Source organism: Anas platyrhynchos, chromosome 12 (genome assembly GCF_047663525.1).
Source record: "Anas platyrhynchos isolate ZD024472 breed Pekin duck chromosome 12, IASCAAS_PekinDuck_T2T, whole genome shotgun sequence".
NCBI lineage: Eukaryota > Metazoa > Chordata > Aves > Anseriformes > Anatidae > Anas > Anas platyrhynchos.
Window position 1 is genome coordinate 14,198,728 of NC_092598.1, and position 17,274 is coordinate 14,216,001.

Here is a 17,274-nt window from a genome sequence, read left to right on the forward strand (position 1 = left end):
AGCATCATTTATACAGTAAAGATTATCTGTCACTAGTGGAGAAATATGATTAAATTTTTCCCAATTAATTTCATACATAGAGGGACTGTGAGTTATTTGAGTTACAAAGCTGGTGACAGTATTGAATTTTCACTGTTACGAATTCCTGACACTGTATGTTGTATGTAGCATGTGTAACAGGTCTCCTGCCAGCACCTGCTGGAATGAAGCATGCACGTGCCTTGGGCACAATAGTTGTTGTTTGTGAAACGTGGTAAATAAAGCGACAGCCTTTATAAGTGGGTAATACAGCGTAAGGGTTTTGTATATGAGCAGTGAAGTTGGATAGAACTTGAGGTACCAAATAACCATACATTAAAAATATCTTTCTACCTTATCATTTCATAAACAGCTGAGAAAATTCTGCCCTCCCCCCCCCCCCCATTTCCATTAGCTGTACCAGACTTGGGTCAGAGCTGTAAAGCAATGAAAAATTGTAGCTCTGTAATAGGCTCCAGGCAAATCAAAAAGTTAAAGGATTTCTACCATTTGGTTTTCAGGATCTCTTCAAGCATCTTAGTTTATTTTGTTTTGTTTTAGCACTATCAAATTAAAAGCCTGTATATTCTTTACTGCTATGAGCTGAGTAAGACGTAGGCAGCTAGCCTTAACCTAGAAGACGTGCTATTTCTAGAACAGTGGATCCCCCAAACTATACTAGAATGCACATTGTTTGTGATGCTGTTAGAGCCAGAGTGGGTTTTTCATATCTGATGAAAGTGTCTGGCAGGCTGTACCAACAGTCAAGGCTTGGTGGTAGTGCTGCATCCAGCTAGGAACTTGTGTTTTGGATGACAGCAGACTGAATTATTGTATTTACAGATGTAACAAGGATCAGTAAACCTCAAATAGCATTAGGGACAGACTGCAGCACATGCTTCCTTGCATATAGGCCTTCTTTTATCAACTCTGGATTGAGTTCTATCAGCTGCATTTATATTGAGAAGCCCTGCAGCTACATCACCGTTAGCACCACGTACATGTACTTAGCCTGGTTTTGACTCTGCAGAACCAGCAAGAAGTACAGTGTCAACTTTCCTGTTTAAAAAAAAAAAAAAAGCAGCAGCTGCCAGGCTATAATTAACCCTCAGTCTTCTCTGCTGTGGAGCAGCCAGCTGTGACTCTAGGGGTTGGTGATCAAAAATAGGCAAATGGAAGGCCATGTTTGCAATGGCAAACCCTCAAGGACACGATGAGTGGCCTTGCAAGTTACTACTTCAAGCCATAAGATGTACTTATTTTAGAAGTTTTGGGTTTACACCAACTTTACTAAAAATTACTTTTTATTTTTTAAAAAACAAAAAAAAAAGGATGTATGAAATGTTAGAAGCACAGTTTTCATGGGCGTATGTTTACAGCTAGTAGAGACAGTGTGTGTGTGCTGCAGTCACAGCACAAGCTGTAAGTTGCTCTGTACAGTAACAAAAATCTGTCCATGTCATGGCTATGATGTCACACTCTGCATTTACATAAGGTGGCTTCACTACAATATATAAGTCACATCGCTACCCTTTCTTTCAAGCAAGAAAATAAATGAATTTAAACAGTTTAACATAGTAAGCATTAGGCGTGAATCCTGGAGCTGGAGGCCACGTGCTGGGCTGTGGAAAGCAGTGCAGAAGTGTCTAAGCGTATTTCTGCCAGTGTTGTGATGACGTGCCTAACTCCTTTCAGCTCTGCTCCTAGTGGTAGTATCTGCACCATGATGTAGACATAACAGTTGCATTTCCAAAATGAGTTTCTAACCTGTCCAAATTCTTAAATGGGAATCTTCTTGTGGCAGTACAACTAGGTGTACTTCACTGGAAATAGATATGAGGTGTTTTGCAGCTCTCAGAGACAAACAGGAGGATTCATACATTAGCTGGTCACAGAGATCTGAGGATTTGTGCAAAGTTCTTAACACATCAGCAGCCTATAACTGATCTTCTCAAAAGACGCCTTCCTGGCCTCAATCTTATGAACGAATCCACTAGAATCCACATAACATCCTTTAACTGCTAACAACCCTGGATGATAACATCCTTTTCACTTTTAATTACTATTCCAACCTCATCCCTTGAATCTACTGCTTAGCGTCTGGATTGTTCTCTATTTTATTCATAACACCCAATCCTAAAAGCAGAGTGCTATTATTGTCCAATACATGTCAGGTTTTGCCTTATCACCTTACTCAATCTCAAGATGTCACTGCAGGAGCCCATAAAGCTTATGGGAAGAGTAGGAATTGTATATTGCTTTTTATTGCAAAGCCTGTATACTTGATAATATATACTTAAGATACAGAATACTAAGAAAGATGGGAGTTTAAACACAACCTTATTAAACAATTCACAGCAGTGCCATTTTCTGAATGCCTTTTAAAATCAGGAATATTCTGAGTTCAGTGTACAATGCAGGCTGGAGTTCTTGCTGCAGAAATCCATGCCAGGTATGTTGCAAGATGCACCATTTTGTTCTGGCATTTAATATTAGTGTCTGTTGACCTTCAATGCTTTACTTGGCAGGAAGTTGTCTTAATTAAGAACAACTTATTAATTTGAAAATTTTAAATACATAGAAATAGAAAATACAGTCATTCAGTAAAAACTTTCTTATTAGTTACTGTTAATAGGATACGAGTAGTGATGCTAAGTTAAGATGAAGCTAAAGTAAAAAGATGCCTGTAAAGATCCACAGATTTTCTAGTAAAGATCAGAATAATTTCTGAGCTTCCAAGCAAGAGAACTTATCCACTGAAGAGTTATCACAGAACTATTAAAATGAATGAATGCAAGTGGCTTAGAATTCTATGTGGAATGCGCCTGACAAAGCAGACTTGCTGCTTTATGTACACAGAACTGTTAGAGGATTTCTAGTTATGATTTATAATAAATCCACATACTGAATTTTCTAATCTCTGGCTTTATGTAATGGAGATGCAATGAGTAACAAAATGTAAGAGGATTAGCAGAAGGTCATCCTGATTTGCTGAATATAGCCTAACATAATACCTTGAAAATGGTTAAATACAGAAATCTCATCACTTTAGAAAGCCGTGAAATCCAAGGTAAGCTCACACCTAAACTGCAAAAAACCACAAAAGCCTAAGTTTTAGATCAATAGTATTAGAATAGCTTTAGATTTAAAACTTGACAGTGGGATAGGCAAACTGCCACACTAGGAGCACTTCTTAAAAACAGTGAATAAAATCAACAGGGCCTCATCATACGACGAGACAGAGCCTAACTGACTGACTTTTCCAAGTTGTGAAGGAATGGGACCTTCGTTAGATGAGTACACAACATAGCATGGTACGGATGGATGATGGATACAGGAAGTGACCGGCTGCCTGGTTGTCATGTTAGCCTTCTTATTTAGGCGTGTGGCCCTAATTATTCTGCTATCTGTACGGGGAACAGTTAGCCTGGGAAGATGTGCAGAAGACAGACTTGGTGAAAGCTGTTAAGGGAAAACCGAGGTCCAACATGGGAGAGACTGGGTGAGGAGGAAGAGAAAGGGATGGGACAAATAAAGAGTAGGAAGCTGCTTTTACGCAGTTCCAGTCCAGAAGTTTCTCCACCTGTGCAGATTGACTATTGGAAAGTCCTAAGCAGAAAAAAGTACTGGTTTTCAGAATGTCTTTTAAGTGGTAACATACACTACAAATTACTTTGAATTTGTGTTACATTTCACACATTTTCTGTAATGTTATTCTAATTCCATATCTAGATGCCCTTATGCACTTTGATTTCTTGTTTCGTTAACTGGGGGGAGAAAGGATTGTGGGGAAGAGGAATTGCACTATAAACACAAGCAAATACAAGGAAGGGATCAGGAAATGGTAAAACATCAATTAGATCCTGTTCAAAAATGAGGAAAAAAAACTACCCAAGTTTCAGTAGGGGAAAAATGAAATTCAGTGTAATTTCTGCAGATGTACAAGTAAAGGATCTGCCTTTAAATTCTGCAATATCTTTTGTCACTCGTAGTCCAAACAGAGCCCAACTTGCACTACTACATGTTGGGCAAGGGAATAAAACAAGATTTTAACAGTCACCCCATTCTGGTCATTACCAAGCATATCTGACTTTGCAGGAACTGTAAATGATGAATCCAGATGGGTTACACCTTCCAGTAGATGCTGGATCAAGACTAATCCAGATGCTCTTGGTTTGAGTGCTGATGAAGTGGCATTGTAGTTCTACATTAAGTTTCAGATTTGTGGGGAGGAGAGTCAGAGTTTGAAGAAAAAACCTGAATGTTGGCTGAAGAGGCACTGAAATCCACTTTTGGGAGTCTTGTTTAACAGAACTGATGTATAACTACTAGCTACTTTTTTATTATGTTTTTTTTTTTTTTTTAATAATCATACTCTGTCTAGCTAAGCAATTAGAAGTAGCACTTCTGTACTGCACTTGAATTTTTGTTCAAATATTTTTTTGGCAAATAAAGTATCTACTATGCTAATTTTGAAATCCTGCACACTACTAAAAGAAAGAATACTTACGCTGTCAGGGTGTTGTTTTCTGTTTTAACCTCCTGACTTAAATATTATTCAACATTTAACAACTTTAATCCAGATGTGATTTTAAAAAAAATTTAATTGGTTTTCCCTTACTATTATTTTGAGAGCAGTTTATTTGCCTTAAGTTGGTAACCTTTAAAAACCTGTTTTCCAGCTAAATATAGCTTTCAGGTTTGATAAATTATTGGGAGAACATATCATATCAATATTTATCTACGTATGCATTTTTGTTTGGATTTTTTTTTTCCATAGTTCTTATAACATTAGAGTAATTCATTCACAATTTGTGTCTAGCTCTATCTGTATGGAAACAAAAATTCAATTATAAACAAAAGCAAATTTTTCAAATTATCTTATAAACCACAGTAATATATTAGATACATTACAAAAGGAGTGTTCCTGTCTAAACATGTTTTCTAATTTAAAACTGATTAAGCAGAGGAAGTATTTATTCATGTTGAGAGTATTGAGCAGCTTGTTCCTTTGCACTATGAACTTCAAGATTTTTCAGACAGCAGGTTTCAGGCTAGACATCTAATTTAAATTTTGAGGTTGGAAATGAAAAATTAAAAAAAAAACAAGTTTTTCTGTTTCTTTGAATCCTAATACTGAATAAATCAATCACTGTATGGCAGTAATATTAAAAATGAAATGAATGTAAGCTCAGTGCCTGTAAATGTATAGCTGCTGCCAAGTACTTGTTTAGTATTAAAACCAAGTTCTGTTTCCATATAGGAAGTGTATCATTTAATCGCCAGTTATCAGAGCTTTAAAATTCTCCAACTAGCGTTATTTAAGAAGTAATAATTATTAAAGCTGTGGTCACGATTCATCTGAAGTATTAGCAAGTGGTCAGCCTTTTATAAGGTATCTCTTTCAACTTTTCCTGTGATTCAAAGTATAAAATATGTTTGTCAGAACAGAAACAATTCAGTAATTTCATTATATATATAATAATATATAAATAGATTAGATTATTATATGCTTCATTATATTTATTTATATTTCTAAAATCAGCTAGTATTTATGCTATAGGAAAAAGAAAAAAATCTGGCTCTCTTCTTTGCTGTGCATTCCTTCTAACTCCCAAACAGGTACAGACAAACTGCTGAACCACTCATAAACGCAAAACACTTCTACTTAGGTTGTGTTAAATTTAACTACAGTATTTATTTTTTGGGGTTTAATTTTTTATTCCTGTATCTTTTTGGTGGGTGTGCAGCATGAGAAAAAGACAGCTTCTACCATGACTTTTTTTTTTTTTTCAAACTTTAAGATTTCTTTCTCACTCCTAAAGCATAAAAGTAGATAGATAGATAGATAGATAGATATTTTTTTTTTAGGCATTCTGTTTCATAAAGCCTTCTTCTTCTTCCCTCAGCCAAGTCCTTGAAAGGATCAGTCTCTTCATTCTTTTCTAGATTAAGGAAAGTTGGTTGATTGTGCAGTGTTTCTAAAACCGGAGTATTATTTAACTAGGGTGGCCACTTAACTGAAAGCCCAACTATATTATCACTTTCTCTCATTTTCTTTCTAGTATGCTTTGTCCTAACGGCATTTCCTACTAAACTTTCTTACTACCAACTGGAGGTTACAATAGCAAAGTTCCGTTTAGGCAAGGAACTGGGACTGATCAGGATATTTAACAGATGACCTATGCTTAAATCTTTATGGCATTGTTACTGCTGATGCAATAATTACAAAGGACAAAAATTACAGTTATGACTACTGTAGAAAAAAGATACTAGTAAGATTTCCATCATCAATATCAAGCACCTCTGAAGGTCAGGCCTTCTGTTCTTTCAGTTATTTTAGTCTGACATGTTCTTTAAATGGCTTCTCATCTATGCCTAAAATAGTCTGATGCTTAGGAACTGCTCTCTCTTACTTTCCACTTGGTCGGAGAAGTTTTTTAACTTAACATTGTGCAAGTATCTAAAGTAGAGGACTTTGTAGTCTGGCCTCAAGCATTAGAATGTCTTCCACCATGGTCCTTGTTTATGGTAAGCAAGTGAATTCTCAAAAAAAAAAAAAATATATATGTAGCCAAAGTGGTAAGGAAAAAGCATACAGCTACTGTGAGCAGAGGTGCTGAATGACAACAGCATTTCTACAGAATGCCTATGAAGAGACTAGGACAGTGCCAAAATGCATGTGCTACATTTTCAGTGAAGCAGGTTGTCCGTCAAAACTGGGACAACCCCATGAAACAAGACTCCAAACTACAGTTATGCAACTCAGACATTGTTAGGACTTTCACTGAAACATACCAGTAAGACAATCAGAAGAGGCTTCAAATTAATTCCTTGTACATAAGGTGTCAGTATGTATGAGTTAATCCTCTGGCCCTGTTTTATGACTAAAACCAAAGTCTAGCAAACTAGACTAAAGTACTTGAACTGTGTAACTACAGCTGATATAATTAATTTTAAATAAGTCATTGCTTTAGGCACAAAAATGACTCCATTTTGATAGTACAAATTTACTCTTGTAAAGAGTGGTCTAAGTTAAACAGCCCTCCCCCACACCTGCTGGTTTAATGTAATTATATCCCAGTATTAAAATATTAGATCTGCTTACCATCATCCAGTGTGATGTCTTGTAGTCCTATCGTTTGAAAATTCAATTCTCGATCTTCAGGTTCTGGTTTAATGTTAATAGCTGCCCCATCTGGTGAAAATGGAGATGAATCGCATACGGTATGGTGTACTAGGGATGAAGCTGCATTAAGACCTCCCAGTGCAGGACTGTGTGCTTGAGGGGAGTGCTGTCCCGAGTGACTTACAGTGGTTGGCGGGGGAGATGAGGCAGGTCCTGAGCTAGGAGATTGATAAGGCATAGGCTGTAGCTGGGGTGAAGAAGGTCCAGACAGCGGTGAATGGACCATAGGGTGGGAAGCTGTTGGGGATGGGGATGAAGCAGATGCTGGGTTTGTAGGATGGTACGGGACTTGCTGCAGCTGGGGAGAAGACTGCCCAAGGGAGCGACTCATTGCAGAAGGGATGGAGCCTTGCCCAGCACTCGGGCAGTGGTATCCCATTGATGGTAGGTGCGAAGATGACTGTCCCGAATGGGCTGAGTGTGCTAGCGGGTGCCCTGCGGTACTTGATGTTGACACAGAACCTGGATTTGAAGAGTGGAACGGCATTGGTGGTAGAGCTTGGCAGCTAAGGTTTATCAAATGAGGTACAGCTGTGTCCTGCTGAAATGAAATAGCATCAAATCCTTGGCTGGAGGCAGAGTTCATGGGAAGACCAGACTGTCCATTGTATACATCATTAGACTGCATAGGCTGGTAGGAAGGCCTCACAGGAGGTGCTGATGTTACCTGAAAAGACTGAACCACAGCAGGGGGCAAAACGTGACACTCCTCACTCGGACTAAGGTTTCTACCTTGCATATGCGACAGGTGGGACACTGCAGAGGTCACCATTGCTGTGTACGGTGGCTGAACTGGACATACAAGGCTCCTGGGTGATGTAGACAGTAAATTGTCATGAGGATGCCCTTGGTCTGGTGAAGGCAACTGAGTTCGGATAGGATGTAGGCCCTGGACGTTGCTTGTGTGAGGCAGGGCCAAAGAGGGAACGGCAGACAAATCCACCTCATCTCTGTGCTCTTGCTTCATTATAACTAGAAAAAGTGAAACAGCATGTTACAATTCCACCTCATTTGTATCCTGTGATAAATGCACACTAATAACTGTTCAACAGCCAGAATAGCATCATTACTGCCCTTGTCCTAATTTCCCTTTTCCTCTTGCTCTGCTTTCTTTTTTTTTGGACTTTAAAGGGTCAGCATTACAGGTATATAAAGGGAGAAGAATCCTTCTAGCATTATTTAAAGGCAGGTCTCTTCCCTTCTAAACTATCCTCCTATGCAGTGTATGGTTCTTAAAGACATCTGCAATTCAAAAAAAGTTGCAAGAAAGAGAAAGTCCAGTACATCTGAAGGATCCGCTCATCAAAGGTATGTGTTGTGGGGACTGTTGCTGGGCTCCACTGAAAACAGGCAGGTGAGTGCAGTATCAGGCACTAGGAAAAGGTGAATGACTATTTTTTTAATCCACATTTCAAACTTTAATTAGCCTTTGATCAAGATGACTGCTGACCTTTGGCAACTCAGTTCCATTAGTCTGAGTAGTGTGTGTTGTTTTTCTTAGGGCAGCTCTTTAAGTATATTCTCTAATTTCAGTGATGGCAACTGTTCTAAATAGGTACGCTTTGTTACAGGACTTGTTTTTTGAAGCCAAAGGCAGGCTCATTAAAATACTGATTTTAAGCGTAAATAGTAGAAAAATGCTAACATTCTTAATGGCTTGATTTCTATTTTAAACAGTACATGTTAAAAGTGTTATAAAAAAAAAAAATTGATTTTTAAAGGGTTTGTGCAGTAACAGCTGCAGTTGTAAGTAAAATAACTTCTTATTTAAGCGGTAAGTTTCATTACTTCATTCCACCACTTAAATATGGATTTTTCATACAAAAGTATCACTTAAGATTCTTCTTTTAATTGTATGAGGAGCTGATATTTGTAAGAATAACTGCTGAAAAACATCACAAATTTGGTAACGCATAAATGAATACTTAGTGTACCACAAACCTAAGTAACATTACTCAAATTATGCATGAAGTATTTTTAGAGCACAACAAGCAAGCAAAACTTATTTTAAACTGTAGAAACTAATAGAAGCTTTCCTTGCCACTATATAAATTAGCTTCAAGAAGTTTGTCTTAATATTTATATCTGACTTTAAAGATTCCTTCAGCTATCTGTCCTCAAGTACTCCAAATAGTCCTAGAAGATCTAGCTCCATCATTAGCACCAAGTGAACTGACTACTCTAAGTGGGCATGAATTTCTTAATAGAAAGAAAGTGGCAGGCAAAGTAGTAGGTATTTTGTATCTAGATAGTAGTGACTAGTAGCACTTCTTGTGCTAAATGGAAGGGATTAAAACTTTTTAACTGAAGTAGGTACCATTTTTCAGTCCTGGCTATGTTCCAAGCTATTTTCTCTGAATATGCTGCAACATGTCCAGACGACTTTTTTTTTTTTCTTCCTTGCATATAAAGCAGCTTTTTGGAATATCTAAGGAAGAAAAAAATGCCTAACACATGCATAAAAATGCATATTCTGTTATCTCACTACCATCACTGTGGGTATTTAGAAGAGCAAATTCCAAGATTCACTATCATTTTCAAAGACTGGTAAAATGCAAATTATTCTGTAAAAAATATAACAAAGAAATGCCTTGCTGTACGCGTAGCACTGTAGCTTAATATCCTAAACTTCAGCTTCATAATTAGATGAGTTTAAGGTGTTTTACAAACTGTTCAAATCTAGTCTTATCTATCTTTAAAAAGTATGAGACTGTCTGATACACTTTCAAATGTCTATTTTACATGGCAAAATAGAATGCAGCTTTTGGTTTTTTAATACCTGGTGTATAAGTAAAACGTTGAGATTGGCTTTTTTTCCTCTTGCCATTGCAGAGATAAAACTGCACCTGAACTGCAGCTGTAATAGTTTTGTTATGGTATGGAGGAACTTCAAGTATGATGTTTGCCTATATGAAAGTTGAAATGAAAAAGCTTTACATATTAAATGCAAATGAAACTGCTATTAATTACAGAAGAGTTAAAACAGTTTTATTACAAAACTAAAGCAAACTGCTATTCCAGAATATACACTTAAAAGTATATGCATATATTACATAACAAAATAGCACTATAAGCAAACTGTTATTTAGAGACTTTTTTCTTTCTTAAACCCAAGTGTTCTGAAGGCAACACTTGAAATTAAGAAGACACATCTAAAGGATGCTTTGTTTATCTGCCAGAGCATAAAACACTCTAGGAGTCAAAGAACTGCAATTCAGACCATTAAACTGTCAAGAAAAATTCGAATGCGCCGGAAATTATTTGTTATCTTAGAAAAATTATCTTCAGATTTCTTTTAGTTAAATCTGAATTTATTTTTTCAATGCTTTCACAGCATGCATACTACTTCCAATTCTTTCAACGCATTATCTTAATAAGTACTTTATAGTAGTAAGCCAATTTAGAAGTCTCCAGTTGTCTGTCTGGATCAGCCAGTGATCTACTTCACTACATGAATTCTAAATTTCAGAACAACAATGAAAATTGAGTATTCTCATTTGAAAACAAAGATTTCTAAAAGAAGAGAAAGTAAGTGTCTCACCCCTTGACACTTTTCCCTGATTATTTTCCCTTCTACCTCCCACTGAGGTCTTCCATCTGTTGAGAGAAATTTACAAATAATTCAAGCAAAAAGCATTTTCTAAAATCCTTAAATACTTAATCTAAAACTGCATTTAGTTTTAGTCATAAAGAAGCAATTCAGGGAGAGATACAGCTGACAGGCATATTGTAAACAGACTGCAAGTACAAGGATGCTTTCAGAGTTTCAACGCTACAGACATTGTGAAGCTGGGTGTTGTGCAGGATCCTGCATTTTGAAAGAACTCCTGCTGATTACTGACAGTTAAATCTAGTTCTAGAGTAGGCAGTGTGTACTCTAAGTGGCTGGGAGTGTTTTTTCCCTATTTTTCTTAAACTTTCTTTTAAAAATGTTTTGGAACTTCTAACATGATTATTGAAACAAACATGCTGAAGACTTACAGTATATATTCTCTTTCACATAGTGACTTAACCTGTATCTTCATGTACATATCCAAAGGTTATGTATTTAAGACAAACACCCGCCCCTGAACTAAAAGACCCTACAATTCAACTACAGGGCAAGTTACCTGTGTTGTGAGCGAAGTTCACCTTGGTGAACCTCTCCCTGCTCTCACCTAGCATAACCTAAGGCTTGATTCTCTGTTATTGGGTTTAGTGCAGGTTATCAAGAAACCTACTGTCTAGCAGAAGTACTTCTTTAAAGGGGCTTAAAAATGCAGCTTTAAACATTGGGTGTCAAAATATAATGTAGGAAAAAACACTTTATATTGTATTTGCTAATTAAAATTAACACCACATTTTTACTTAAATATTTCAGGAAAAGATAAGATGTAGAGGAATTGGACTTAGCTGCAAACTTTTCCTTTTAATGATTTACTTTTGCTACTCTTTCCTTAAAAGTTGAAATCAGGTATTCAGGTTCCAGTAGCAATAATTTAAGTTGCTGAAATGTTAAGTTCTACATATTAAAGGAAAAATCAGAGAAGAAAAGGAAGTTCCTGGATCAGGACAGCTAATCCTAAACTTTCAACTATTTCTCATGGATACTAGTTTAGAGAAGAAGCATTAAGATCACAGCACGTATCCAGAACTGCTACAGAACCAGGAAGGAATGATGGATAACAGAACATCTTTAAGTAAGTTGCATATATGTACACCTGTGTACATCACAAAACAAAAATATTTTCATAGGGCTTTGGGGTGTTAAAATTTATAGTTTATGTAGTTGCATACCAATTTAATTTTGCATAATGATGAAAATGGCATTTGTTTTTGGAAAAAGACAAAACTGTGAAGAAAAAGGTTTACCTAGATAAAAAGCAATGCTTTTGTACTAATTATTGACTTTGATATAGTGCTATTCTTGTGATACAGGTATTGTTTGTAATTTTGCATTTACTAAGTTTTCTACCTATTTGGGATTTTGAGATTACAGAGAACTGAACTTGTATGTTGGTGATGCAACCACCGAAAACTTAATCACCCCTTAAAATACAACTCTAAGAGCCATATATTTTCAATTTGCGTAAGAAATTAGATTTTACTAACAGGCTGTGTGAAGTTTTTAACTAGAACAGCAATTATCCACTGCTTTATTCTATAGGAATGGATGTGTTTTAAACTTTTCAACTTGAAGTAACAGAAGGACGAAGCAAATGCCTTCGAAAAAGCTTTGATTGCAACCAATGCCTCAAAGCAAAATAGTTCAGGTTTGTCACAGGTATTACATACTTCAGTGAGAATAATGTCACACACTCTCCATGCCCCCCAGCATTAAACTTTCACAGAAATCAAAACAAAGTACTGTGCGCTCCAAAAACTGTCTATTCTAAAACGCCAATTCCTTTGACATCCCCTACTCTGTTCCTTCCCCAAGTCTAGCACTGCTCTTTTCTAATGACTTAAGCTATCCCCCCACGGTATTACTTAGAGCTTTCAAATGATTTTTTTTAGCTGCAAAGGAGTGTCATGGTTAAAATGATAACCTAAAAGCAGAACAGAAACACAAGGGAAGTTGTGTGTTATGTTGCAGTTCAGGGAAAAACAATGAGAACAGATAAATGTCTGTGTTTTGACAATCTTCCTAGGCTATCCAAGTTTTAGAGCTTTTCATAACGTGAACAGTAACTTTACTGACAGGCATACTTCCATAACTGCCTGGTCAGTACTTTGTACCTGAAGAACAGACGTTTTTAGTATTTTAAACAAAACTAGTTCTCCAGAGAAAAACACAAAACTAAGCTCTCTTCTGGAGTTCTTTGATGTTTGAAATTAATCCAGAACCATTTCAAAAGTGATAAAAGAGATGAAGAACACATATAAAGTCAAGCTCAAGTAGTGGTTTTGGTTTTGTTCTTAAGAAGAAAAAAGAAATTAAAGAAAATGAGATTTACCTTGTCCTTTTTCAAAAAATATAATTTTTGATTCTGGAAGAAAATTGGATCCTGTCACTACCATTTCATGGCCTCCATTTACTGAGCAACTACTGATGCTGTATTTCTCAATCTGAGGAAGTTCTTGAGCAGATCGCTGAGCTTTAAAAATAAAAAAGAAGAAAATAATCCATCATTTTAACCATAGTAATACTGCTTTTATGATCCTAAATTGAAGAATCACAGGTGAGAGTAAAACAACCACATATAAATCATAGTTGTGCATTTATCTTTGTTTTCAGAATTATGTTGAAATTATATAATTATAAAAAAGATACACAAAGGAGTCACAAAACCTAACAGTCTCTACTGTTACAGCAAATTAAAATTTTAATTTAGGAACACTGGTGTAAAAACTACTTTAGTATTTAATAGATAAAATGAGTTCTAGGACTAATTAAGATTAAGGTCATGCTTTGATTCCTTACTGCCAGCATTTAAAAAACAAAATCCCCAGAAGTTCTGCTGTTCGTTGGGTAAGTAATGGTACAGACTCCTGTAAATGAAATGGTATTATTTGTTCCTAAAATGAGTATTTATTTTCACTGAGATACATGGGCTGCCTCCCTTCATATACAGGAACTTCTGAAGCTGCTAGCTGCACGACTGCAGTTATTAGGATTAAAACCTAAAACACTGCTGTTCCTCCAAACAGCAAATGGGGTTGCCCATTGGCAAGTACCATCTTTAAATAAAACTATTACTATTTTTACATAATTTAGCTCTTTACACAAAACGGTTGTCACACAATTGTTACATATATTCTGACACTAAATACTGTCAGAATGACATTACTACTGACACATGCAGAAAACATGGCTATAAATTATGTACAGTTAAAGCAATCTTACAGCATTCAACAGGTATGGAAGCAGTCTGCAGAGATAAGACTTTTCCACTAGGTTGTGGGATGTGAACACGGAACACAAGCCGCACTCTGGTATTCTTTCTTCCAATATCTGTCTCTCCTTTACGGAGCTCTATATCTGAATTGCGAAGTTTCAAAATACCCGCACAATCGATACTGGAGACAGGTGAGAAAGGATGGATTAGAAGAGAAATGGAAGAAAACGAATCAAACTGTTGCTAAAGTATACTCTGTACGCCTTTCTGCTAAGGAATGGAGAACATTTCACTTTTTCCCCATGTTAATGGAGGCATTAAAATAACATTAAAAATAGCATAACATATCTGTTAGTGTCAGAAATAGCAGCAAGTATTCTCTTTAAACATTGTTCTGTCTTGCAAACATCTAGTTGCTGCTTTCTTGAACCTTTAAAAGATTGTTATTCCACTTAACTGCACATTGTTTAACCTTCACAGTAAGTTGTTTAACACAGTAAATATCATTTTCAAGGATGATATTTAGCACTGCTTAGGAAGGACTAGAGAATGATCACATCCCAGCTATCATTCAACATGCTTATTGATTATTTATATAAGCCACGCATACTTAAATCAAACAACACACAAGTGGTTACTATAGCATGTAACTTCAGGAAAGCCTAAGCTGGCTTCAGAAGTATGTGTTAGAAATAAATATGCTACATTAATAAAGAAAAAGTGTAGTTCGCTCAGTTCACTGACTCTCCAGGTAGAAAAAAGCAGTGTAGTTGTTGCTAAAACTAACTGATATTAAACTATTATTCAGTATATTCCATCTGGCAGGACCTAAACCATGAGAAGAATCTAACTGCTAAAAATAAAAACTATATTAAAAAAAAATCAAAATAAGGAAAATGCCAATGACATGGTAAGTTAGATGGCTACATTCAACGAAGAAACAAGCAGTTGAACTGTATGGCTATACTTTCACAGAAAAAAGTCACCTGTTATATAAGAAAAAAACAAAAAAAAAACACAAACCACCAGCCATTTATAACCTCCATGCAATTCTACAGCTGTGGGATCACACATACATACAGACTGTACAGGAAAAGAGAACCCCAGAATCATTCACCCATCTTCCCATCAATCATACCAGCTGTCTTGTCTCTCTACTTCACTACTTCTAATGTTACCTGAGGATTTATTTCTGAATACTGGCACGTTTAAAGAGTTGTGTCCAGCTTAATCATGAGTCATACATGTGGAAAATTAGCTGTTTTACAAGACATTTCATTCACATTTGTACAAATGGGGAAAAAAGCCACATATCAACTACACAGTTGCAATGTACCTGGCTGACATATTATTTTCAGGAAGAAGTGGTATTTCCAAAACTTTCGTGCTGGCAATTATTATCTCTTGGCTAGCTGTAGCAACTGTTTTTCCAGTGATTCGGTGCACCTGGTAAAATGCATGAGGTCTTAAGTAGCGATCGTCTGCCGTGCCGATGAACATTTGCAAGTTTACAGGCTTCTCACTGTAGCCCAGGAGCTGATAAAAAATGAAAGATGTATTAAAATATTAGTTAGCTTTTCTGTATTTGCATTGAAGAGTAATAATAAATTACAAACTTCTTCAGTCTCTTATGTTTTCTTCAATGCTAAAGAAAACTGAGTACAGACACCAGTCCTCCAGCAACAGGTATCAGCAACATTTACCAGAATAAATGGATATCAATGTGTCTGTATTCTTTTTGAGTCCTGGACAGAGGAAAACAACCAATCATTTCAGCTACAGAACTATGTTAAAACTATGTTATTTCTGATATTGCCTTTAAACAAAGAAGAATTAGCAATATTATTAAGATACACCTACAGTTTCTAGAATTATTGAAAATATTTTTAAATTTACATTTTTATTATGAAATGCAATTTAGTGAGCTTATTAAGGGGTCGTATGAATGTAGATGTATTATGTTAGGGTAAAGAAAAATTGATTCATAGCTAGAAAATCAAGTAATATTATTTTCTTTATGAAAAAATAATCATTATCAAGTTTTGTTTTTTTTTTTTTTTCCAAAGAAGTTAACTCGTGCATCTTTCCCTTTCTAAAATATGACTAACCACCAATGCACTCTGCTATCACAAAACTGCCTCTTGTTTGAGCTAACAGTAATTCTAGGCATGAAACACACCGATGCTTCAATAAATAAATTAAACTAGCTATAAAAAAAAAAAAAAAAACAAAAAAAAAAAAAAACATGCTAGCTTTATGATTATACACTGCTAACATAGTTGTCCAGAAGAGTTAAGGAAACAAAATATAACTGACAGTAACACCCAAGTTTCCTTTACCCACTGCAATTTTAAATGAGACCTACAAAACAGGTCTTACAAATCCACAACACTCACTTGATCTTCAGTATTCGTGCAGTTTGTGTAGACTGATGCACACTGCAAGTTACATGATTTCTAAACAGCAATGGTAACACATTTATATTTCACTGACTTTAATTTCAGTTTATGTTACAAATGGAGGGAGGGGAGACAGTCACTCTTTAAATGTGGTTTTGTCACATCAATATTTTTGACTTTAAAGTTACTTGGTTGCACAGCAATATTATCCAAGCTCTTTGCAGAACTAGCACATAAAAAAAAACACAAAACACACACAAAAATGCAAAAACCCATGTCAATTTAACCTACTTACAAGAATAACAACACCAGTAGTCAGCAGTACAAAAAACAAAGCACACCCACACAAAGACATCTGAAGCACCACTGCACACTGCGTGTATCTTGATGTGCTACAACTGGTGTGAAGTTTTACCTACACCCAACAAATGCCTCTTTCCTATGTTAAAGCTACACCCATGACAACACCTACCTGTGCTATCACTTGTATTAGAACTTTTGTCTCAATCAATGACAGGAATGTTGTTTCTCAGAGTCTGTAATGTCAAAGAAAGAGCCATTCTCAAAGTTTCCACTATAGATCTACATGAATGCTTTTGTCCAAGATGTAATGCTCCACCTAGATTTAATTAAGCCATCCAGATACAACCATGTGGTCAATATTTCCTGTCCATTAATTTTTGGTTCAATGTGATTGAGAAGCATAACAGCAAATATCTAGACCATGCTAGATGGAGAAAACTGTGATTAATCATAAGCAAAAACAAAACAAAAAAAAATGAAGCTCGTTCTTCCCCTTTTCCCCCAGCACACACAGAATCTAAAAATTCCTACAGCCATCATACTGCAG

The 17,274-nt window shown here is 36.0% G+C and overlaps 1 protein-coding gene across 2 annotated transcripts in view; it reads right to left on the reverse strand.

The window, feature by feature from the left end:
- The window catches only part of NFATC3 (nuclear factor of activated T cells 3), a 66,226-nt gene that overhangs the window by 13,533 nt on the left and 35,419 nt on the right, over positions 1–17,274 (reverse strand). For both annotated transcript variants that reach the window (XM_027467153.3, XM_027467152.3), the window contains exons 4-9: positions 15,362–15,561; positions 14,034–14,206; positions 13,144–13,284; positions 10,749–10,804; positions 9,987–10,113; positions 7,127–8,179 (exon numbers count right to left, since the gene is read on the reverse strand). In XM_027467153.3, the coding sequence (XP_027322954.1) occupies positions 7,127–8,179; positions 9,987–10,113; positions 10,749–10,804; positions 13,144–13,284; positions 14,034–14,206; positions 15,362–15,561 (1,750 nt within the window). The remainder of the gene's footprint in view (positions 1–7,126; positions 8,180–9,986; positions 10,114–10,748; positions 10,805–13,143; positions 13,285–14,033; positions 14,207–15,361; positions 15,562–17,274) is intronic.